At 53.1% G+C, this 24,189-nt stretch overlaps 2 protein-coding genes across 2 annotated transcripts; both read right to left on the bottom strand.

Annotated features, from left to right (window-relative positions):
* Nucleotides 1-16,927: 16,927 nt before the first annotated feature.
* Nucleotides 16,928-19,179, bottom strand: LOC135284810 (uncharacterized). The gene is made up of 6 exons (XM_064396557.1): nt 18,998-19,179; nt 18,718-18,873; nt 18,456-18,557; nt 17,991-18,093; nt 17,660-17,716; nt 16,928-17,348 (listed from the first exon to the last, which is right to left on the bottom strand). The coding sequence occupies exons 1-6, from the start codon at nt 19,163-19,165 to the stop codon at nt 17,239-17,241; spliced, it is 696 nt and encodes a 231-aa protein (XP_064252627.1). The 5' UTR covers nt 19,166-19,179; the 3' UTR covers nt 16,928-17,238.
* A 205-nt stretch (nt 19,180-19,384) lies between these two features.
* Nucleotides 19,385-22,990, bottom strand: LOC135284525 (uncharacterized). Its single transcript, XM_064396079.1, has 9 exons — nt 22,394-22,990; nt 22,055-22,119; nt 21,463-21,942; nt 21,128-21,276; nt 20,723-20,870; nt 20,335-20,515; nt 20,111-20,240; nt 19,716-19,830; nt 19,385-19,543 (listed from the first exon to the last, which is right to left on the bottom strand). Exons 1-9 carry the CDS (start codon nt 22,509-22,511, stop codon nt 19,385-19,387), a joined length of 1,545 nt encoding a protein of 514 aa, XP_064252149.1. The 5' UTR covers nt 22,512-22,990.
* Nucleotides 22,991-24,189: the final 1,199 nt, after the last annotated feature.

The raw sequence follows: 24,189 nt of genomic DNA, 5'->3' as shown, positions 1-24,189 counted from the left end.
CTTAATTGGGGCAGAGGCATCTCTCCAATAGTTTCCTTAACTAGATTGTGACATTATTTTGGCACAGTGAGTTTAGGCACTGTTGTCTGACCCCAAGTGCCTTTGACAACAGCATGGTTCCCTCCTCTGAGGAGCTTGTGGCTCTTTCTGGAGGAAGTCTTGGAAACTTGGATGCCGCTTTCTCTGAGGGATTTATGGGAGAACTGATGAAGGAAATGGCTGTTGTGGGTGGCCAGTGTGAAGAAAATACTTTCTTGTCCTTTCTTGAAAAGTTTGTTAAAATCACTGGAGAAAAGGGAGTGAATGATACCAGAGAGGCTGACAAGGTTCATTCACCGCAAGGTGAGGAAAACAAGGCTGCTAAAAGTCCTAAAAGAAGCCCAGCTCATCTAGCTAAATTTCCAAATAACTCCCAAATTCAGAGGGTTTAGGACTTTGCCAAATGTGAGAATCATTATTCTCTTTGTCCCTGGAGCCTTTGTGATCGTTCTACAGAAATTTGTTTCCTTTTAACAACCTGTATTGGTCCAAATTTCCACTTTTCTTTTATGGGAACCTGCCAGCAGCTGAGCTGGAGCTGTGCAGGAACGGATGAAACTTGGAATTGCCACAGAATTGCTTCTATTATCAGTTTATTAATGCTTGGGATTTGTTTGCATTTTCATCATATGTGACTTGTGGGAAAATTAAATATTCATCAAAGTGGTTTATGCAGAGTTAAGTTTGATTTCTGCCAAGTTTTGTCCAGTGCCCAGGGGATGCTCAAGGGGTCTCTGTTCCTCTCGCCTTGGGGGATGCTTGGGAGGAGCTTGTGGGGGCTGTCCCTGTCTCTGTTACCCCAGACCATTCCCCAGGGGGTTTCCATCATTCTCACTCCACGGAATGCCTGGGGAGGTCTCCCTCCCACTCACCCCTGTGTCAGGGGGGTGCTCAGGGCAGTCTCTGTCCCTCTCAGCCCAGGGGATGCTCAGGGGTCTCTGTCCCCTCAATCTGGGAGATGCTCAGGGGTCTCCATCCCTCTGGCCTCAGGGAATACTTGTGCAGGGCTGGGGACCAGGGGCTCTGTGTCCCTCTCACTGCTGAGAGTGCTTGGGGCTGGGGGGGCTCTCCGACCTTCTCATCCCTGGGAGGACGGGGGAGTCTCTGTCCCTCTCAGCCCTGGTGTGACCCCACCCAAACATCATCAGGCTCAGAGGGACAGAGACACCCCAAACCCCCAGAAGGGCTGGACCCGGGATCATGCTCATACCCTCTTCATCTATTTAGCCCAGAAATGAGTTCTGCACCTTTAAGGCTGGTTCTGAGATCGAAGGGAGGCAGGAAGTGAGCAGGTTTTTTAGAAACTGCACTCCTCCATATTCCGGCTGCTGGACAGATTGCAGGACAGGCTCTCCTTTGGTTTTATTTCATTCTTAGCTCTCTAAGGCAGATAAGTGCCCTGGACTGTAGTTTTTCTTTTACTTTAGAGCTGTTTAAACCTGCTCTGAACATCCAGAAGAGCACTGGCAGCTCCACCTGTGGCCCATTGGCCCGAGCCTGGTCCACGGCATTTCCAGTGATGGAGAAACTGATAAGAGACTGAGTGAGCAGAGCTACAGCCCACAGAGGGACTTTCTGAGTTTGTCATCTCTTTTGGAGCGTCAAGAGATTTTATTGTTTAATATTCGTCATTTGCTGTGCTCATAAATGCTTTGTCTTTTAAATAACCAGGTTTTTCCACTTTTCTCCAAAGAAATCTTTTCCCAAACTGGTTGGGGGAGAGGCTGCTTGAATTTGCTTTCTAGAGGAAACCCCTTTTGGAGGTTTTCTCCCAAATTTGCCCTAAACCAGGACAGGGCAGTGGGGAGAGGAGAGAGCCCCAAGTGACTGGATTGGGGGAGGCTGGAGAGAGGGAGCCTGGGACCCCAAAACCCCCCAGCATCCCTAAGCAGGAGCCTGGAGAGGGGGGATCCACATGTGCTCTGGGATCCTTGGCAGCCATGAGACAGGGGACCACCAGAACCCCAGAGGGATGAGACTGGAAATGGGACACTCCTGGTGGCTTTTTTTGATTCACTTTTGCTTTTCAAGGTTTTTATGGATACCAGGTGACTTCTAGGGATGGACTTGGGCAAAGGACCTTCAGACACACTGTGCTCATCCCTTGTTTTTCCCCAAACCAGGATTTCCCCTTCCCAAATCTTGGCCCAATGGAGGAGAAGGCTGCAAGGAAGAGGAAGATGCCCTGAGACACGCAGGCAGGTGAGGAGGAAGTCAGTGCCCCTTTCCCCCTCTCTCCTGCTCCATCTCCCAGCCCAGCATGGCCCCTGGCTGCAGGACAACCCCACTGCCGACGCCGTCCTGCTGGGGATGCACTGGGGGATCTCCTGCCCCTTCCCTGTGGCACGGAGGCACATTCACAGGCTCTGGGGCAGGAGGGGGAACCGCGGGTGGTTTGGGGTGCGTGGCTCGGCTGCTCCCGGCGCGGTTCCCCCGAGCCCCCTGCGCGGCTCCGCCAGGCCCCCACCACGGCACTTGTCGGAGGTTCTTTAACAGAAATGCTGGTAAATTGACCAGCAGGAATTACACTAAATACAATTTCAAAAAGCTGCTGGTTTGCTGGGCAGTTTGCCGAATTCCACATTGTTGTTTCTTTCAATAAAACTGCACTTTAATAGGTCTTTGTAAATTTATGCTTGCATAAAATTTGTGGCTACCATGGGCTTCTCTCAAAACTAAATTACATAAAAATATTACACACTTATTACATGCTTTTAATCCCTCGAGTAAATCCTTCATGCTGTTATTTCAATCGCAGATTGTTCAACTTTTCAGTGCCTTATTTCCATTAATAGCATCAGAATAAGTTAAATTTTGTTGTACATATAACTGTCCTGGGTTGACTATATGATGCTTTTATCCCCAATCGTCTTGTTCTGTTTATACCAAATAATAAGTTTTACATCTTTAAGACTCTCTTCCAGACAGTGAAGAAGGGAGGGAAGAAGCTCGCAGTTTGTTTTCAGACTGCTCTCACTCCTACACATTCCTGCTCCTGGACTGTGTTGTCTGCAGATGGACAGACAGCCGGACAGAGCTCCTTTTTCCCTTTTTTTTCTGCTTTTAGTTAGTTTTAGCTAGCTGAGGCAAAGAAGTTCCCTGGACTGTGATTTTTTCCTTTTTTTCTTGGACCTGTTCAAGCCTACTCTGGATTGAACACCCAGAAGAGCACCAGCAGCTCCACCTGTGGCCCCCCTGGCCGGGCCTGGGCCGCGGCGTTTCCAGCTCCAGAGAGACTGATCAGAGACTGAGTGAGCCGAGCTGCAACCTGGGGAGGGGACTGTTCTGAGTTTGCTTTCTTTGGAGCAGTGAGAAGTTTTATTGTTTAATATTGTTTGGGTTCTATTGTTTAATAAACAGGTTTCTTTCCACTTTTTTCTCCAAGGAGATATTTTCTCCCGAACCAGTTAGAGGGGGGAGGGGCAATTGAATCTGCTTTTGTAGAGAAGCCCCTTTAGGAGTTATCTCCCAAACTTGCCCTAAACCAGGACAATAACTTTTAAGGATATTAATTTTTGATTCCGCGATGTTTAATTTAATGCAAATTCAGGGTTGGTAAGATTAAGAAAAGTTAAGCTTCATTATTGTTAGATTTGAGCAATGTTATGTTACATTCTATTAATTTGAATTCCTGTTGTTCTGGTTTGAAAGATAATGTGTGTATTCTATTTGCCATTTGTCACAGGTAGGGCGGTTATTGTCTGTTAATTGAGCTGTAAATTGGACCCCCAATGGCTCCCACAGATCTCCAAACACCTGCAAGGACCTCCAAGCTTTCTAAACTTCTTTTTGTGAGAGGAGCCTTAGAGCAGCTGTTTCCAATCCTAATCCCAGACTTTCAAGATTTTGCATGTAAAGAATTATAAAGGTGGAATGAAACCTTTATAGAATTTGTCCCACGGGATTAAGGATGGCAAACCAGAGATATATAACCTATATATTATTTATATTATCTATCTATCTATCTATCTATCTATCTATCTATCTATCTATCTATCATCTACCTATCTATTTATTTATTATATATTTTTATATATTATACATATATTTTATATATATATATTATATCCGATATATAGGATTAAGGATGGCAAACATATAGATTTCTGTAGATATATATTATCTATTATGGTAATGATTAGACAATATTACCTTAATCAGAAAAATTTACTCCGAGGTATAACAGCTGCAACATATTATATATCATATATAATATATCATATCATATTATATCATATACTAGGAAGTGATTTCAACGTAACTGCATTAAAGCAAAACCAGTTATTAAGCAGAGATTGATGTCACTCCATCTTGTTTTGGAAAGACAGGTATCTGGTAAGGAAGGCAGAAGCCTCTCCTAAAAGCAAAATGTGAAAACCCCCCTCCCTGAATTGTTATAAATTTTAAATTAAGGGGCTCTCAGGAAAAAATATGGGAGCAGGAATAACAGTTCTTTATTAGGGAAACAATAAAAATATAAAATAAACAATGCAGTAAAGCAAGACAACACTGACAGAGTCAGAACACAACCTGACACCCTGTTGGTCAGGGTGTTGGTAGCAGTCCAATTGGAATGGTGGCTGCAGTCCTCCTGGAGTGCCAGGTGTAGTTCTGTTGGAGCAGGGATCCTGTAGAAAGGTGTAGTCTTCCTCCGAAGATCCAGTGGAAGAGGCAGCTCCTGTTCCTCTGGGAAATCCAGTGGAGAAAGCCATGCTGGTGTTCCAGAATTTCAAGATTATATCTCAGTAGGAATGCTTGGCTCTCCCTTCTGGGCAGAGCATCTCACAATAGGATGCTGTAGTTCTTATCAGTCATGCAGTGCCATTCAATAGCCTTTATCAGCAGATGTCTGCCCAGAGGGAGGATTGGGTGTTGAAGAGATAAGGAAAACTGCCCAGTTAATAGAAGACAACTGCCATACAGATAGCAAAGAGAATACAATCTGTTTGGCAATCCAGGACAGTGGGTTAGTGGGCTACCCTCAGGGAATGCTCGCCTGGTATTGAAGGGCAGGGTGGGAGCACCTGGATCTTGGAGCACCCAGCTGCCTCCCAGGTTTGGAGGTGCCTGAGGAGGGCTGGGACAATGCCAGGGACATCCTGCAGTGACATCCCCCCTGTCCCACTCGGGGTGAGCTCAGTCCCAAACCTGGCCCTGATCCTAGTCTCAATCTCACTCCATGTTTAGACACACTCACAGTTCTGTATTTAATCTCATCCCAGTGCCAGACTCGTCTAGCCCCAGACCCATTCCCAATCCCAGCCCTAAAGCCAATCCCATGTCTAGCCTTAACCCCAATCCCAGTTCTAATCCAAATCTCAGCCCTAACCCCAACTCCACCCCCAAATCCAGCCCTATCCTAAATCCTCAGACCCAAACCAAATCCCAGGTTCAGCTGTTCTGGGGGTTTGGGGGTGTCTCTGTCCCTCTGAGCCCGATGATATTTGGGTGGGGTCACACCAGGGCTGAGAGGAACAGAGACCCCCCCGGCCTCCCCAGGGATGAGAAGGTTGGAGAGCCCCCCCAGCCCTGAGCACCCTCAGCGGTGAGAGGGACACAGAGCCCCTGGTCCCCAGCACTGCACAAGTATTCCCTGAGACCAGCGGGATGGAGACCCCCTGAGCATCCCCCAGAGTGAGGGGACAGAGACCCCCGAGCATCCCCTGGGCTGAGAGGGACAGAGACTGGGCCGAGCACCCCCCGGCACAGGGATGAGAGGGAGGGAGAGCCCCCAGGCATTCCCTGGGGTGAGAATGATGGAGACCCCATGGGGAATGACCTGGCGTGACAGGGACAGGGACAGGGACAGCCCCCACAAGCCCCTCCCAAGCATCCTCCAGGGTGAGGCAGAGACCCCTTGAGCATCCCCTGGGCACTGGACAAAATAAAATTGGCAGAAATTAAATTTAACTCTGCATTAATCATTTTGATGAATATTTGATTTTCCAAAAAGTCACATGTGATGAAAATGCAAATAAATCCCAAACATGAATAAACCGATAATAGAAGCAATTCTGTGGCAATTCCAAGTTTCATTGGTTCCTGCACAGCTCCAGCTCAGCTGCTGGCAGGTTCCCATAAAAGAAAAGTGGAAATTCGGCCCAACACAGATTAAAAGGAAGAGAAAGCACTGTGGGGCTGTCACAAGGGTGACAGGGATGAAGAGAATAATGATTCTCATATGTGGCAAAGCCCCTAAGCCTGTGAATTTGGCATTTATGCAGAAATTTAGCTACTTGAGCTGGACTTCTTGTGCGACTTTTAGCAGCCTTGTGTTCCTCACCATGGGGTGAGTGAACCTTGTCAGTCTCACTGATATCATTTGCTCCCTTTCCTCCAGTGTTTTTAACAAACTTTTCAAGGAAGGAGAACAAAACATTTTCTTTACACTGGCCACCCACAACAGCCATTTTCCTCATCAATTCTTCCCTAAGTTGCTCAGATGTAGCTGCATCCAAATTTCTAAGAATTCCTCCAGAGAGGACCACAACCTCTTCAGAGGAGGGAACCATGCTGTTATCCAAGGCACTTGGAGTCAGAGAACAGTGCCTAAACTCGCTGTGCCAAAATAATGTTGCAATCTGGTTAAGCAAATTGTTAGAGAAATGCCTCTGCCCCAATTAAGGTGCTACCAAGACCAAATCCAAAGTGGATTGTATTGAACAGTAAATGTGAGGTAGAGAGAGACATGGAAAGAGAAGAGAAAAGGGGGGACAACAAGGGAATGACAGGGACAGAGACCTCCCCTGGGGTGGGGCAAGTGTGACAGGGCAGTGTTCTTTATCTCTTCCATGTATGAGCCCTGATAACAACCTCCAGGGGCCATCTTCTGTGAATGGGCCATTGAGTGTCCCTGCAGGGCTGATAAAATGACATCATCCCATTGTGGGATGCTCCGCCCAGGGAGAGGAGCCAAGCATTCCTACCTGGATATAAGCTGAGCCTTGCAACACCGGTAGCACCTTGCGTACTGGGTTCCCAGAGGACAAGAGCTCCATAAGCACCACTGGACCTTCAGAGGAAGACCAGACCCTACTACAGGATCACTGCTTTGACAGAATCACTTCATCACTGCAACAGGACTGCAGCCACCATTTAATGGGACTGCTGCTACCACCCTGAGCAACAGGGTGTCAGGTTATATCCTGACTGTGTCAGTTTAAGGCCGTGTTTCTGTATCATTGCCTTGATCTTAATTTTCTTATTAAATTGTAATTCTGTCTTAGATTCTCCACCTGGTTTGCCCGCAAACCAGTGCAAAACTCAATGCACTCATCTCTTGTTTTCCTCCCAAACCAGAATTTCCCATCTCAGAACCACTGCCAGATGGAGGAGAAGGCTGAGCTTAAGGGAAAGATTCCCCGGGACACGCAGGCAGGTGAGGAGGTAGTCAGTGCCCCTTTCCCCCTCTCTTCTGCTCCATCTCCCAGCCCAGCATGGCCCCCGGCTGCAGGACAAATCTGCAGCCAACACCATCCTGCTGGGGAAGCCCTGGAAGGATATCCTTCCCTTTCCCTGTGGCACAGAGGCAAATCCCATCCTCTCCTTGTTCTTCCTCCCCCAGACAAGGAGATGAGGATGGAGACCAGGGAGGACAAATCCCCACGGCAGAACCTCATGGAAGAGGCCATTTTGAGTGGCTCCATTACACAGGAATCCAATGGGGAAGAAAAGACACAGAGATCCCATAGGATGAGGGGCTCCAAACCCAGCCCAGGGTATTCTGAGGAGGAAAGACACACCCTGGGCCAGGAAGGTGGAGAGAGCTTCAGCCAGAGCTCAGAGCTGGTGGTCCATGAGCAGCTTCATGATGGGGAGCAGCCCCACAAGTGCTTGGAGTGTGGGAAGAGCTTCAGGCAGAGCAGCAGCCTGATCCACCACCAGATGATCCACACTGGGGAATGGGCCTACGAGTGTGGGGAATGTGGGAAGGGCTTCAGCTACAGATCCACCCTTGTGACCCACCAACGCATCCACACTGGGGAGAGGCCCTATGAGTGTCCTGAGTGCCAGAAGAGGTTTCGGATCAGCTCAGATCTCCTCAGACACCAGCGGATTCACACCGATGAGAGGCCCTTCTGCTGCCCAGATTGTGGGAAGGGCTTCAAGCGCAATTCCCACCTCATCACCCACCAGCGCATCCACACTGGGGAGAGGCCCTACGAGTGCTGCATGTGTCAGAAGAGGTTTCAGACCAGCTCAAATCTCCACCTGCATGAGCGGATTCACAATGAGGAGAGGTCCTTCCGCTGCCCCGACTGTGGGAAGGGCTTCAAGCACAACTTCACCCTCGTAAGGCACCAGCGCATCCACACTGGGGAGAGGCCGTATGAGTGCGCCACGTGTGGGAAGGGATTCACCCAGAGCTCTGACTTGACCAGACACCAACGGAAGCACCAGTAAGGCAAGCCCTGCAAATGCCCCAACTTCAGGGAGAGCTTTGTGCCCTGCTCCAGCTTCATCCCTCATTGGAGGACCCATGTTGGGAAGAGCCATGGTGATCCATGTTCCCTGTGATCCATGCTGGGAAGACACCTGTCTCTTTTCTTGCCCCTGCCAATGACATGATGTGGGATCAAAGAACATGAGGGTCTGGCCAGGGCCGTGTCATTACATTCACTCTCACCTCAAGTCATTGCCAGGGGCAGGAAAGTGTCAATCTCTCTCCCCGAGGAGAAGATTGTCCTTTGCAGGGAGGAGGAAATTGTGGCCGGGAAGAGACAGTCCTTGTGTTGCAGTTTTCCCTTTTTCATATCCCTTCTGTTGTCAATATTATTTTTGTTACTTTTTGTTTTTTATCTCGTTGCTGTTCCCAATAAATTTTTCTTATCCCAGCCCGGGATCATTCCTTTTTGTGCTTTCCATGGAAGGCGGGAGGGCAGCGAGCAGCAGCGTGGTTTTAGCGGGAGCAGAAAATTGGGGAATCCCATTCCTAAACCCTGGCCCGTGGAAAGCGAGCATCCCAGCTGGGCCCAGCCCTGCTGGCCATGGCAACAGCCTTGGGAGCGGGTCCTTTGCCAAAGGTATAAAAGATTGGACAGGTGGAATTGAACCTTAATGCAATTTGTCCCACAGAATTAACAATGGAATACTAGATAAATTTATGTAAATACAGCTCTGATTGATTCTGATCATGACTAGACAGTATAGTTCCTTTACACCACAGACTAAATTTTATAAAATGAGTTATTTACTCCACTGTATCGGAGCTAAAACAATTATTAGATTATTCTGCTCTAGGAAGCAATTTTGAAGTGAACAGGGCCTTGCTGTAGTTGTTGGAGCCCGTAGCAGGCAGAGGAATTCTGTGCTTGGGGATGAGTGTGTTTCACTGGGTCAGGTTGTACAAAGCTCTTGCTCTGCATAATTCCTGAGATGGGGAATCCACTTCTCTGGAAAAACAGTTGCAGTTTTGTGCCATTCTCATAAATGTAAAATATTTTCTCCTTTAAACAATTGTAAATCTGCCCTCATTCAGCTCAAAGATACTGAGCCTTGTTCTGTCACTGCAAGATTTGGGAGAAAATAACTTTGACTACTTTTTTTCATTTTCACAGACCTTGGAGAGGACCCACAAACCTCTCAGGATATGTTTTGGAGACCTCATCCCATAACCAGCAGGGAGAGGCGGCAGACTCTGGGCTCAGTGGTGTGGAGACTGAGGACAGAATAAGAGCAGCCGGGAGGGATTGAAGGGAGGTTTCAAACATCCTGGAGTTTTTCTTTATTGTATAAAACAGCCAGAGAAAGAGATAATGGCACCAAGGGCAGCTGGGGAGGCCCAGACTGGACACCAGGAGAAAGGAATTTCCTTCCCAGGGCAAGGCTGTGGTGCAAGATATCCCCCATTCAGAGCCTGGAGCAGCCCAAGGCTTTGTGTGGGCAGAGGCAGGCAGGAGGCAGAGCTGTCAGCAAAGGAAGGGGCCAGCCAGGTGGGGCAGCCGGGGGATGACGACAGCCTGCAGGGACAGAGGCGCAGGGCAGGGACACCGTAGGACAGCCTGGGCTGCACAGGGCACAGGGATGGGCAGCAGCTGCAAGGCCCTGACAGAGCCAACTTGGGCAGCACTTTGGCCATGGCAGACACAAAGAGCACCAAAGCCCCAGAGGGTCATTCAAGTCCTGCTGCTGTGTCTGTGCTGCTGAGCTGGGCCGGGCTCCTGGCCCAGAGGCAGCTCCTGGCAAGAGCAGCGCTGCAGAGAGACAGCTCTGGCCAGGAACAGCTCCTGTGCACAGCCCAGCAGGGCTGGTGCACTGCCAGGGCAGCTCAGGTACACCAGCAGGGCACAGACAGAGCTGACAGGGGCTCAGCAATGGCAGGGGCTGGGGGATGTCCCAGAGGGGGCTGTGTCACAGCGGCACCTCTGTGGCTGTGTCCTGGAGGCACAGGGCAGCTGTGATGTCAGCAAGGGGCTGTGTGACAACACAGAGTGGGTTGTGTGAGGTCACAGGTTGGGCTATGATATCACAGAGTTTGTTGTGTGAGGTCATCTGGCAGCTAGAGCATCATAGAGGGGATTCTGTGACATCACAGAGCAGGCTGTGACATCATGGCATGGCTGTATGACATCATAGAGCAGGCTGTAAGGTCACAGTGTGTGCTGTGATACTAGAGAGTGGCAATATGGTATCACAGAGAGGGTTTTGTGACATCACTGAGGGGGTTGTGACATCACAGAGCTGTCTGTAATGTCATAGAGTAGGGTGTGAGGCCATGGAGCACACTCTGTCTTCATGGAAGGCAGCTCTGTGACATCAGAGAGTGGGTTGTGACATCACTAGGTGACTAAGTAACATCATAGAGCCAGATGTGACATTACAGAACAGACTGTGACATCACATGGTGACTTTGTGACATCACCAAATTTTCTGTGACATCACAGAGCAGCTTTATGGTATCACAGAGTGATATTCTAGCACTGGCCCTTGTGATATCATGAAGGGGCTTTGTGACATCACAGAGCAGCCTGTGACATCACAGAGCAGTAGTGTGTCATCACAGAGTTGCCTGTGACATCATAGAGTAGGCTTTGTGACATCATAGAATGGATTCTGCCATCACAGGGCACCTGTGTGACATCACACAGGGGTTGTGACATCACAGAATGGCTGTGTGACGTCCCAGGGGAGGATGTGTAATATCACAAGATTAACTGTGACATCATAATGAGGGCTGTGTCATCACAAAGGGGCTGTGTGACATCACAGGGGCTGGGTGACATCACAGAGGGCTGTGTGAGGTCACTGGGGAGGTCACTCTGCCCCAGCCCCCCCTCACAGTTCCCCCCAGAGCAGTCCAACACTGCTCGTGCACAGCGGGGTCCCCTTTCCCCCCGGGTCCCCCCGCCCCCGGCGCCGCAGCCTCCCCCAGAGGATGTTCCATGAGATCGACCCCAGAGCCTGACACGGGGACGGGGGGCTGGGGCCCTGGGGGTGGGACAGGGGGATAGGGACCCCCCGGCAGTGTCCCCGTGTCCCCCAGGGCCAGAGCCTGGGCCAGGGCTCCTTCACCCTGTTACGATCGGGGGCTTGAGAGCACTGAAAAAATCCCCAGCAAGGGATCAGCAAAAGCCAGATTTAATATTAAGTGACAGCACCACAAAATTCCTTGGCAAGAGTCACTCCTGACTGGACACTTCAGGCACACCAGGGAAATAAAGCAACAACAAAACCAAATCAAATCCAGTCAATCAAACCAGAAATAAACCAAGAACTGACCCTGTGTGTGTGTGTGTCAACAGGACAGTGAGGGCAAGGATAAAAGGAATACGGCCTAAAAGCTGAACAGGACTAAACATAGCTCAAGCTTAACAGGACTTAACTTATACCTTAACCTTAAGTGATACCGTAAACTTCACAATTTAGCAAAAGTACAGCACTTAAGAGTATTTAACCTAACTTATGACCTATGACTTATCAATTTAAAAGAGGAATAACACTTAACAATATTCAACTTAGGTTATAACTTATATTAAACATAACAACTTAGCAAAAGAACCACCCTTAGTAGCATTTAACTTCACTTAGACCTCATGACTTAACCTCACTTACAGGCCTGACTGACTCAGCTATCCAAGGCACTCCAACCCCTCCAAGAGCAGCATTTCTGCCACATTTCCCCAGCACAGGCACTCCTGTGTGCACACAGACACAAAGAGTCAGTGCAAGGCACCTGTGAGAAATTCCCCTGAGGGCAGGAAATGCTCCCTGTGGATGCTTTGGCATCTCCCAAGCGGGTGAAGGGTTGAGCCTGGAGGAGTGGAGGGATCGGCCCAGGCTCCCTCGTTGTTCAGGATCCCTGAGTGCAGCAAACGGGAGAGTTCCCGGCTGGGAGAGGCCCCACTCAGAGGGAGTCGCTGGCCCAGGAGAGCTCCAAGGGGCTCCTTTTGCAGCGCTGTTTGTAGGGCCCCAAGAGAGGGGCTGCAGTCACAGCAATGGCTCATCCTGGCCGCACTTGGCATCAACAGCTTTCTTTGGCAGTGTGAGAACAGGGATGTTGTGCCACTGAGGGAACAAAAGCAGTTCCCAGGTCTGCTCCTCCAGAAACCAGGAGCTGGTTGGGCAGCAGCAGTGCCTGGAGCAGACAGTGTTTGTGCTGAGCTGCAGAGGAGCTGAGCCCAGGGGCTGTTGGCCAAGGCCGAGGCCCAGGGTGTAGCCATGATATTTTAGTGAAAAATCCTTTGCTAGGATTTTTCCTGTCCTGAGGAGCTGAGAACCTCAGGAAAGAAATGTAAAGAATAACTATCTGCTGCTGTGGAATGCCACAGATGCATCTTTCATTGGTCCATGTGGATTGTTTTCAATTAGTGACCAATCACAGCCACCTGTGCCAAGGCTGTGAGCAGTCACAGGATTTTGTTATTGATTCCTGTTCTATTCTTGTCTTGGTAGCCTTCTGATCTTCTTCTCTCTCTTCTTTTAGTATAGTTGTAATGTGGTATTTTAATATAATATATAACATAATAAGTCAGCCTTCTGATGAAAATGGAGTCAAGCCTCGTGTCCTCACACAAGGGGTTTCAGTATAAACAAGAGTCCTGGCCAGGCTTTGGGAGATGTTCTCACACTAGCAGTGATGTCAGCTTGTTTGTTTGACAGTGTAAAAACTGTGTCCTTTCACAGCAGGCTTGGAGTCCGGTTGCCTGCAAAGGTGGAGGCACCTGCAGGAATTCCCAGTGTCTGGGAGTGGCTCTGCAGTCCTTGTCTTCCCCAGCTGATGTGTGGATCTGGGTGATGGTAAAGTCTGAGGGTAACTGGTGATGGATCTTTAATCACTGCGGGCAATCTTTGGTAGTAATGACTGGATGGATTGCTGAGCTTCTTTTGTAATTCTTTGCTAATGATTATGTGCTTTGCTGAGCTTAACATTTTGTAATTCTTTGCAGCTGTGCATTATATAAATTACAGGATTCCTTAAGTTGGTGTCTGTGTCTTTGGTACTGACGCTACCCACTGGTGAAACAGGGCCCCCTCTTGCCTAAGAGTTATCTGGGAAGGCAAAACCCCCACTCCAAAATTCCCCCCTTCCTCCTTGTTCCCCGCACTTCATACACTGAGCATGATGTCCTGTGGTCTGGGGTATGCCCGGGGTCAGTTGGGGTCACCTGTCCTGGCTGTGTCCCCTGCCAAGCTCCCCCACAGCCCCAGCCCCTGCCCAGCGTGGCTGGAGGAGGGGCAGGACAGGCCTTGGCTCTGTTGCAGCTCAGCAAGAACAAAACCATCTCTGCGTGCTCAGCCCTGTGCTCAGCACCCGGCCCAGCAGTGTCTCAGTGCCAGTGTCTGTGCCCTCAGTCCCTGCCAGGGCTTTCCATGGCAGCTGCCCGGACAGGTGACCCAGGTGTCAGCCCCAGTGAGGGCTGCCATGGAAACAGTGCCAGCACTGCCCCTTTCTGTCTGGCTGAGCTGGCCTTTGGCCATGGCAGTGCCCTTTGCTGCTGGTTCCTGGTGCCTGAGCGGCCAGCGCGGCACAGGGCAGGTGGCCATGGCACAAGCCCCCAGCAAGGGATCCCCTCTGGCTCTGGGCAGTGACAGCAGCCCTGAGCAATGGGCTGGCGCGCTGGGGTCGGTGCAGTGTCCATCCAACAGTGTCTTGTAATGGCCCAGTGCAGACTGGGATGATGATCCACCCTCCCAGCTGGCCCAGGGCAGCTCTGCAGTGCCCTTCCCCACAGCCTGTCTGCACAGAAGCACTTGCTGGGTGCTCTGCATTTCCCTTCCCTCACTCTTGGGTCTCTCCCACACCTCCCAACTCAGAGCTTTCAGCTGCAAGGAGTTCAAAGCTGGTCTGTCCTTCAGGAGTTGGTCTAATTCTGCCCTGAGCAAACTCTGGATTTGTGTTTATTGCAGAACTTCCTGTGTGTCTAAAACATTCCTTGCCGGGTTCTGCTTTGGGGAAAGGGAACCTCCTTGGTGGCAGCTTGGGCTTGGCACACACTTGAGGAGGATGTCTGTTTTCAATGGGGAAACTCAGGAGTTTTAGATTGGTTCAAAATACAAAAGAAGATGACCCCTCTTTGGCTGTGTACAGCCAGTTCTCTGAGCAAAGCAGGTCCCAGTTGAGTGAGGAGAGACAAAATGGACTTGGGGTATGTGGAGCAAGGTTATCCACACTGGGTCAGAGCTCAAGGCACAGCTTCTCTGAGCAGGCCAGAGCTCCTTAGGAGAGTCCCTGCTGGATCAGTATCAGTCACTGAATGCAGCAATCACCTCTTGTGTAATAAGAACAGCAATAAAATATACCCTTTATAATAGGAATACATACTTGCTAGAAGCTCTTTGAAATATTTCTCCATAACTGAAAAAGGAAACCCTCCTAATGAACTGCACTAGAGCAGAGGGAAATCAAGGCAGAGCCATGGTTTGGCAGGACTTGCTTGATCCTAATGAGTCTCACTGTGAATTTAGAGCTGAGCCCTGGATCTTCAAGGCCTTGGAGGAGATTGCACAAGCCTTTCCAGGAGTCCAAGTCAGAGGAAAAGCCCAAAGTGTCTCAAGGCATTAATGGGTCCCACTGAGGTCCCTCTCCAAGACAGACTCCTCGTGGACTCCTTGGAGGAGAGAATTGGTGGCCAGGATGGCACAAAAACCTCTCAGAGACTCAGTGGGGAAAGGAAAATCCAAAGTAGTTTAAACACCTGGAGTGTCTCAAAGCATTCATGAGCCCCACTGAGTGTTGTTACTGACAAAACCTCTCAAGGGACTCCTTAAAGCAGATAATTGGAGGCCATGATTCCACAAAGCTCTCAGAGACTCCAAGGCAAAAGCAAAACCCAAACTCCTTGGAAAAACTGGCAGTCCCTGGGAGCATTCAGGAGCCCTCAGGGCCATTGCTGAGCAAGGCTCCCCAGGGACTCCTTCCAGCAGATCCTTGAGGCCACGGGGATGTGGGCTAGGGGGGATGCTGAGGGCAGGACAAGGGGCTGACAGTGCCCAGCCTGGCTGAGGCTGTGCCAGGAGGCCCCAGGGCCTCAGGACAAGGTGTCTCCTCCCAGCCCTTGCTGGCACAGACCCTGCTGTGCCCCAGGGCACCAAGACTTGGCTTCTCTTTGTCCCCACCTGTCATCACTGCCTCCAGTTCTCTGCTCTGCCTGGGGCCTGGGGACACTTTCTCAGTCGTGTCCCTCAGTGGGATCCAGTAAAAGTCAAAGCAACTTTGGAGTTGGATTCTGACTTGGAGTTCTGGAGAGGTTTCTTCAGCTGCCTCTCAGGGACTGATGTTCAGGGCCTCAGCACAAAACCCCAGACGGTCATTCAAGTCCTGCTGCTGTGTCTGTGCTGCTGAGCTGGGCTGGGCTCCTGGTACAGAGGCAGCTCCTGGTAAGCAAGAAGAGCTTCAAAAGCACATTTCTCTTGATGAGCAGCTCTTGTGGCAGCCCAGCAGGGCTGGGGCACTGCCTGCAGCCAGCCCGGGCACAGACCAGAGGCCCAGAGAGCTTCAATCAGTCAGGGCTGGGAAGGAGCTGAGAAGTGCCTGGGACAGAATCACTGCCAGCCCTTGGCACAGGAACCTCTGGCTGCAGGACAATGCAGCTGCAGCTCCTGGATTGATCTCCTAAAGCTGGAACATCCCAATGCCTACAGACTCTGTGAGTACATTCTCTGAGTATTTCTGGTGCAGGGGAGGTGAAATGCTCATGAAGCTCTGACATGCTGAGGGGTTCTGATCAGTCATAGAATATTTCCCCAAAAAGGATTTTGATAAAAATGAGGAAATTTCCTAAGACTTTGTGTTCAGATTCCTACTACTGGAGAGTGGAACGGAGCGGGGATGAATCCCTACTATTGGAGAGTGGCAATGAGGGGGGATAAATATTAATGGATGATTATGAATTATTAGTTGTGAATTTTGGCATATGACTGAGACATCTGAACTGTTATTTTAGTGACCAGTAGGCTCACAGGAGATCCCTATTGTGCCTTCAGCTTCTCTCCCTATGAACAGCAGCAGCATCACCTTTGCTGGACCCATCAGGCTCAGTCTGAGCCGTCCTTTCTCCAAGCTGCAAAGAGAACCTGCCCCCAGCCAGTTCCCTGCAAACAGGCAGGGGTCTGTAAAGTCAAGGAGAGTGCACAGAGATTTGGGGTCTGTGAGTACTGGTAGGGAGAGATCAGACACACAGAAACACCTGCAGGAGGAAAATCTGCAGGAAGCAGAGAGAAGATCAGGGAATGAGAGAAAACAAAACCCAGCAATGCTGTGGCAGGGAGAGTTTAGAGATGTCCACAGGGTCAACTGCACCTTCAGCACGGGGACCGTGCCAGCCTGAGCTGCCCTCGTTCCTCTGGCTCTGTGCACAAAACACGGCGTGGCAGAGAACGGCAGCAGGGGCCTGTGTGTCCCAGGGCCCTGGATTTGTGCTACTTCATCTCCACAAAGATGCAGGCAAAGTGAAGAAGCCAAACTGTTTATTAATGAAAGGAGAAGCAAAGGAATGAGCTGGGTGGGGAAAAAGGGGAAGGGCAGGATCTGAGGACTAGAGGGAAAGAGCCGTGAAAAGGGAGGGAGAATGGAGGGGAAAAAGAAGGGATAGGCAGAGTCTGAGGGCTGGAGGGAGGGAGCTATCTATAAGCAGGGAGAGGGCTGAAGCCATGCAAGTTTCCCTCAGGCTCAGCTGTGCCAATTATCAGCTGTGCCTGGAGCTCCAGCTGGTCTCTTCTGGTCTCAAGGCAATCTCATCTTCCATGGCATTTGCAGGTCTTCTACAAACGCTGGTTCTTCTGTGCCAGTTCTGTAACTCTCCAACTGAATATCTGTTTAACAACTATGTTTTTCTGGGAAGGGCTGTCATCTCTCCTCAGGGCTTGAAGGGCTGGAAGGGAGAGGAACAGAGTCATGGTCAGAGACTGGATCAGTGGGAATCCTAGGAGACCTTTCTGCCAGGGCCATCCCACTCAGCTCTGGCCATGGCCACAAGAGAGGGGGTGTCAACTGGATCAGCTGGCCATGAATCTGCCCCCCCCACTCCCACATCCCTGAAATCTCTCTGTGCTCGGCCCACGCCACCCCTCATCCACACAGGGAGCGAAGCCCACCGCAGCCGGGACAGGGATGGCAGCTCTCTGCCCAGGCATTGCAGCTCTCCCTGCCAGCCCCCGCTGTCAGCCCGCTGCCCTCACTCACCCTCAGTGAGGAGCTGGAGCTCTCCTGGCTGCCCCCTGAGGTGCCGCCCGGCCATCCCTGTGAACACAGAGCCTGTCACGGCGGCAGCGGCACAGCTCCCTGCCAGCGGCGCTGCCAGCGCTGCGGCCACACGCCCTGCTGGCCCGGCAGGGCTCAGCCCGGGCCCTTGCCGCACGCTGCCGCCCAAGGGCACGGCTGCCAGAGGGCGGCAGCAGCGCCCGGGCCAGGCGGGGCTCCACGGCGCCGGGCCCGGATGGCGCTGCCAGGGCAGCGGGCGGGGCTGGGGCCGAGCTGCGGCGGGCCGGGGAGGGAGCCCGGCCTCGGGGCTCACCCATGAACCTGATGGCCGCCTCTCGCAGGGGCTCCTGGGGGCTCTCCAGGTAGCGCAGGGCCCGGCGCAGCTGCTCGGCCGCTCGGCTCGTGTCCTCTGCCAGCTGCAGAGAGCGGCAGCAGGGAAGGCTTAGCGCGGGCTCAGCCCCTGTGGCGGGCGCTCCCTGCGCCCAGCCCCGGCCTCCCCTGCCCGCACAGCCCTGAGGCGCGGCCAGCAGCCGCTGGCACCGGGCTCCGCAGGGGGCAGAGGGCCGGCTGCTGCCCGGGGAGCCGCGGGGCCGCCCCGCAGCCCCGCCGCGCCGGGGCTCCATGGGCACCCGGCTCGGGCCCACAGCAGCCTGGAGAAGAGCCCGCTCAGCCTCTGGGTGCAGCAGCGGGCAGGGGCACAGCTGCCAGCCCCGCACACTGAGCACTGCGCTCAGCGGCCTTCTCCAGGCTGAGGCTGGGGATTCCAGGCCGTCCTTACCAAGACCTCAACAAACGTCAACAGCTTCTCTGTCTCCACCAGCTCTTTGAGATCCCTCCTGTTCAGGAACCCGGCCGCACAATGCAGCATTTCCCGAGAAGCCTGGAGAGCAGCAGAGACCCAGAGATAGCCCCACAGCCCAGGACACAGGACTGACATCCCTGTGCCACAGCCTGGAGGAGGCTGCAGCTCGGGATGTGAGCAGGGCAGCCGGCAGCCCAGCCCCCTGCCAGGGGGACACCAGCAGCCCACGAGTCATCACCTCGGCCACAAGCTGATTCTCATCGTGGCAGTGGAAGAAGAGTGCAGGAAGGCTCTGGCACACCACTGACTTCAGGGGCTTTTTTCCCTCCTCTACTACCAAATCCATCACCTTGAAGAAGAGGTCAAGGGAGAGCAGCTGCACATGGCTGTTGTCCTGAATGAAAGAAAGAAACCTCAGCGCCATCTACTCCAGGCCCACCTGAAGAGTACAAAAATCCACAGTGCACAAAGTTTCTGGGCAGCACCCAGTGCTCGAGGCTGGGGATACAAATCCTTACGTGGTCGAAGAGCAGCAGGAGAGCCTCAGCCAGCTTCGGGGCAGTGGTGCTGGATACCAGCATGTCTTTGCTCTTGAGCAAATTAGTGAACACAGAGAGCGTCATGCCAACCAGCTCTCCGTCTGCATCACCCAGCAGCTCCAGAAGGCTTGGAGACAGAGTGCCCATTCTCCTGGCCTGTGTGGAACACAAGGCTGTGCTGGGAAGCCATGGACGGCTGCAGCGCCAGCACCAGCCCGGCACTGCAACCCCAGCCTGCTGCTGCAGAGCCCACAGGCCAAAGGCCTGCCCCAAAGCAGTGGGGCAGGTGAGGCAGGAGAGCTGGGAGCAGCTGCCTCAGCTGCCTCAGCCCTGCCAGCCCATGGGGCTGCTTTCCCCAGCGCAGCTTCAGCCGCTGCCCCTTCTCACCATCGAGGGATCCTTGCTGAGCACCACGAGGCCTCTGAGCGCCAGGCGACGGCTCTCCCTGCACTCGTTCCTCAGGTGCCTTGACATGATCTCCAGGATGCTGTCAGCACATTCCCTCAAGTCCAGGCACTCGAGGACCTGAAAGGCACAGGGCAGTGACAGGGCACCCGGCCAGCAGCAGCCCAGAACCGCACAGGGCTGGGCCCAGGCAGCAGCACAGGGCACGGGCACCGTCCCAGGCAGCTGCGGCTACGAGAGGGCAGAGAGCTGGGAGGCAGCTCAGCCAGGCAGCGCTGGCCTTCAGGCTCACCTCCACAAGGAACGCCAGCCCGGGCAGATCCCAGTGTGGCTCCTCCCTGCTGAGCAGCCCAAGCAGGCGGAGAGCAATCCCAGAACACAAGGAGAGGGAGACACGGCGCATCTCTCTGGAAGGGGAAAAAAGACACCAAGAGCCTGAGGTGGGGGGACCAAACCTTGCCCAGGACTGACTCACAGAGGTCTGGTCTTTGCCCAGCATCCCTGGAGAGGATGTGAGCGCTGTGGGAGGTGGCCCCTTCTGGGCACCCTCCTCTCCCAGCCTTTTCCAGTCTCCTTGGCCGTCCCTTGGTGACAAGGCCCTCTGGCCCATGACCACAGGGACTGTGTGGGGCACCCGGGCACAGGGCACAAATGCTGGGGGCAGCGTGGAGGAGAAGGGGGTCTCACCTGGCCAGCAGACCCACGGCATAGTGCTGGGTGTGAGCACACAGCAGCGTTTCCCAGCCACACTTACGCTCCATAGCCATCACCTCCTGGTCACACTCCAGTCGGCAGAGCAGAGCCTTCATGGCCTGCACTGCAAACCTGTGTGCAGAGCAAAGCCCAGGTCACATTGGGAGCACTGGCACTGGCCACAAGGGCAGGGGAAGGACAGGAGGACTGGGACCTGCTGGGCTTGCTGGGAAGGCGGTGTTCCTCCTGGCACGCTCTCCAGAAGTTTTCAACTTCCTCTGGTGGCATCTGCTGCGTGGTGATGACAACATGGAAGAGCAGAGCCACAAACAGGCGGGAGGAATAAAGGATCATGGCCTCATGGCATTTAGGCACAATGACCCAGATCACCAGAGTTGCCTGCAGAAGAAGCAGCCCAAGACAGCGCTCAGTGTCCTGGTGTCCATGGGGCAGGGCCCAAGGGCAGATGCAGGGGAGCAGTGGGCCTAGTGCCCCCTGAGTCTGCCCCTAGACCAAGTTTCATCCCAGCGACTGAGGCAGGGAGAGGATGGAGAGCTGCTGGAGAAGCAACCGGGTGGCAAGCAAAGGCCAGTTCCAGAAACTCACAGCCAGGGCAAAAACGTCCTTGTTGTCCCCATCGGAGGTGCATGTGCTGTGCACAGGCCAATCCTCCATCACACAGAGCAGTGTTGCCAGCACCTTCTCCATTGTTGGTCGTGATGAGCCTATGGCTCTCCACATCATTGCAGCAGCTCTGTGGGATCAGGGCTCTGTGTCAGGGGAATCTCAGTCACAGTACCATGCCCTGTGCAGCTGTGGGGGCACAGGTGACTGAGCCCCGGTGCCCTGAGGGGCAGGGAGGGAGCATTGGCAGCAGGCTGGGCAAAGAGAGGGGCCTGAGGGTCCTGGAGCTCTCTGCCTGTCTGGCAGAGCCCATTGGACAGGCTGTGATGGGCCATGGGCCCTAAAGGCTGGTGAGCCCTGAGCTCTCAAGGCACGTGGGCCCCGTACCTGTCACACGTTGGGGCACAGTGCAGGAGGGTCAGCGCCACGTCTGCAGGGTGTTCCTCAGCCAGCCTCACAATGTCACTGTGCAGCCTGGCATCCACAGTGACGTGGGACATGAGACTCTGGTGGATGTTCTTCACCATGGCTGGCACCTGGAGGAGGCATGAGGAAGACCTGGAACCCTGTCCAGGGGAGCAACTTCCCCAGTTTCCCCCCCAAGAAGTGCCTCCCTTCCCGTTACACTGCACTGATCTCAAAGGCTGAGGGGGCTCAGTGACCAAGGCTTGAGGGGACACACGGCCCTGGGAGGCCTCCAGTCCTGGCCCCAGGCTGCTTACCAGTTCCCGTGTGCAAACAGCACTCTCCTGGAAAAAATCCACAGTGGGAGTACAAATCACAGGGGGAGTGGGCATGGTGTCAGCATTTGGGATTTCTTGAGTCTCTCCAGAGTTGACAGTGATGGTCACATCCTCAGTTACTGCCTCGTCAGCCTTTGCCCCTTCATCTCTGGGAGTCATTACAGCCTTGCAGTCTTCTGAGCACTGAGCCAAATCTGTGCTGGTGTCAGTGTTTGCAATGCCCTGAGTCTCTCCATGGTCAGTGTTTGTGATGGCCACATCCTCGGTCATTGATGTGAGAAGTGCCTTCACGCAGATTTGAGTCATTGAGGTCTCAGAGTCTTCTGAGAGCTCAGCCAAATGCAGGCTGACATCAGGCTCTGCCTGGAGCTGGGTCAGCCCCGAGTCAGGCTCAGCTGGGCCCTCAGCTGCTGCGGTGCTGGTCTTCCTGCGTTGAATGCGCAGAAACTTTGGGAATATCTGCAGAACCAAGGACAGGGAAGTCAGGGGTGTTCCATGGCATGCTCCAAGCGTAGTGCTCAGCTGAGCAGGGACAGCAGGCCCAGCCCATGGCTGGGATGGCTGCAGGTACCTTCAGGGTTCTGCCGAAGCAGCCGTGGGCGGCTTCCTTCTCTTGTGTCCGGTCCAGGGATGCATCTGGCAAAGAGCGAGCACAGCCAGAGCTGAGGGGCTGCGGGAGAGGCTGGAGAACACAGCCCAGTCCTGCGCTCCCCAGGCAGGGACAGCCCCGGGATGCCCCAGGGGGATGGAGCACGGCCACTGCGGGGTGTCTGCCTGGGCCCTCTTGCGTCCTGTCCATGGGCATGTCCCCAGGGGATGGGATGCCATGGAATGGCATGGCATGGCATTGGATGGGGCAGGGCCTAGCTGGCTGGCACCATCAGCTCTGTGGCCCAGCTCTGTCACTCACCGTCCTGCAATGGCTGGAAATGCTTGGGCTCCTCAAGCCGTTTTCCTGGGGCAGCTATAGGGCCTTTGTTTTTTTCCCCCCTGAAGACTTTAAATAGGCTGAGAAATCTGCCTGCCATTCCAGAGTCTGGCCTTGAGGTCACCTTAAAGAGAGATGCCTTGTGAAAGTTCTGAATCAGCAAGTCCTTCACTTGTGCCTTGAAGGCACCTGAGGCAGAGAAGCCTCAGGAAGATTACAGGACAGCAAGTCCTGCACTTTGGTCTCAAGGGCTCCTGCCACAAGGACAGGAAACACCTCTTAAATGGGTTTGGTCACTAAGTGCCAGGGTCTCGCCTCGAGTGTGCAGGCCAGAAGGATGGGAGATGCCTCAGAAAAGCTCTGAGTCACCAAGTCCCTCAGTCTGGCCTCAGAGGCACCTGCAAAAGAGAAGCCTCGGGAAGGCCACAGGCCACCAAGACCTGCAGTCTTGCCACGAGGACACCTGTAGGAGTAATGCCTCGGAAAATCTCCAGGTCAGACACGAACGAGCGCTCCTCACGGCACCGCTCTGTCCCGTCCTGTCCCGTCGCGTACTCCAAGCACTGTGCCCTGCTCTTGTCACCACCAGCTCCTATGTCACCAGGTGTCACAAAGGACACACTCCTCCATTCCATGCCACGGTGACTGTGCTGCAGTGTGTCACAAAGGGCCCTTGCACACAATGCCACCTGCCCTGGGGCCGCCACCAGCCCACCCAAAGTGGCCCCGGTTGGAAGGAATCCCTGGCCCCAAGTGTCTAAGGCAGCCCGACAGGATCTTTAGGAAGGGCTCAGCCCATCAGCAAACGCTGCCCTGCTCTGCGGGCTCAGGGCAGCAGAAAGAGCCCCCAGGGCTGCCGAGGCAGCCGCGCTGGCAAGGGCACAGGGCCTTCCACGGAAGCTGGCACGGCCTCCTTGGGACACGTCCTGGCTGCTGGCCATCCTAAACCCGCGGCTGGGACAGGCAGAGGGAACGTGTGGGCCAGGGCACCAATGCTGCTCTGAGCCCTGGGGCCTGGGCAGCGCTGCCATCAGCAGGTGTGGCAGAGTCCCCACCCAAGCAGACCTGCCACCCCCTGAGCCCTGGCAGCGCTGCTGCCCCTCTCCTGCCCCAGAGACCTGTGCCCCGGGGGGCTTCTGTGCCACAGGGAGCCAAAGCCCACGTGCACTGGGGGCTGTGCTCCTCCCTGCAGGGGCTGTTGGCAGCAGCACCTGGAGCACTGCTGCAACACTTGCTGTCTGTCAGAAACTCTTACTACATGCTGAAATTATTTTCTTGAAGTAATTTCCTGCAGCACAAAAGCATCTTTACCGTGACAAAACAGAACAATCTGGCATTAAAGACTCCTCACTTCAGGAAAGCTTCACTTTCCATTTCTCAACTGAAGCAATTCCAAAAAGTTGCAAACTCCCCCAATCAATTGCAATCGACTGAGAACATGACAGCTGGAAATTGGCTTCCCATCTCAAAGCAGCATCTCATGTGCCTTAATGTCATGCATTGGGAGTCACTTTACAAACATAACACTACACAGAGGCAAACAGAAGGCCATTCTTTGCTTTCAAATGATTTTCAATGAATGGACGATAATATCCGCATTCACTTAAGGAATAGAAGCTCTAAAAGAATGAAAGTCCACTCAGTGTTACAAAAGTAGCCCAATGAAATGAATAGATGGCAAAAGGGCCAATCCTCCCCTTGGTAGAGATATCTAACTGGCCAATAAAGTACAGCTCTCCCCTCTTCTTCCCTGCAGGAGAATCAGGACCATGAACAGA

The sequence above is a fragment of the Passer domesticus genome, chromosome 21, assembly GCF_036417665.1.
Source record: "Passer domesticus isolate bPasDom1 chromosome 21, bPasDom1.hap1, whole genome shotgun sequence".
Lineage (NCBI taxonomy): Eukaryota > Metazoa > Chordata > Aves > Passeriformes > Passeridae > Passer > Passer domesticus.
This window is presented reverse-complemented; position numbering and strand designations above follow the sequence as displayed.

Coding starts and splice junctions, on each gene's coding strand:
- LOC135284810 (XM_064396557.1), bottom strand. CDS start 19,165: ATGGGCACTCTGTCTCCAAGCCTTCTGGAGCTGCTGGGTGATGCAGAC. Junction 18,558..18,717: donor AGAATCAGCTTGTGGCCGAG/GTGATGACTCGT, acceptor GCTGCTCTCCAG/GCTTCTCGGGAAATGCTGCA. Junction 17,717..17,990: donor GGCGGCCATCAGGTTCATGG/GTGAGCCCCGAG, acceptor CTGTGTTCACAG/GGATGGCCGGGCGGCACCTC.
- LOC135284525 (XM_064396079.1), bottom strand. CDS start 22,511: ATGGCAGGCAGATTTCTCAGCCTATTTAAAGTCTTCAGGGGGGAAAAA. Junction 22,120..22,393: donor TTTCCAGCCATTGCAGGACG/GTGAGTGACAGA, acceptor GCTCTTTGCCAG/ATGCATCCCTGGACCGGACA. Junction 19,831..20,110: donor GCCGTGGGTCTGCTGGCCAG/GTGAGACCCCCT, acceptor TTCCCCTTCCAG/AGAGATGCGCCGTGTCTCCC.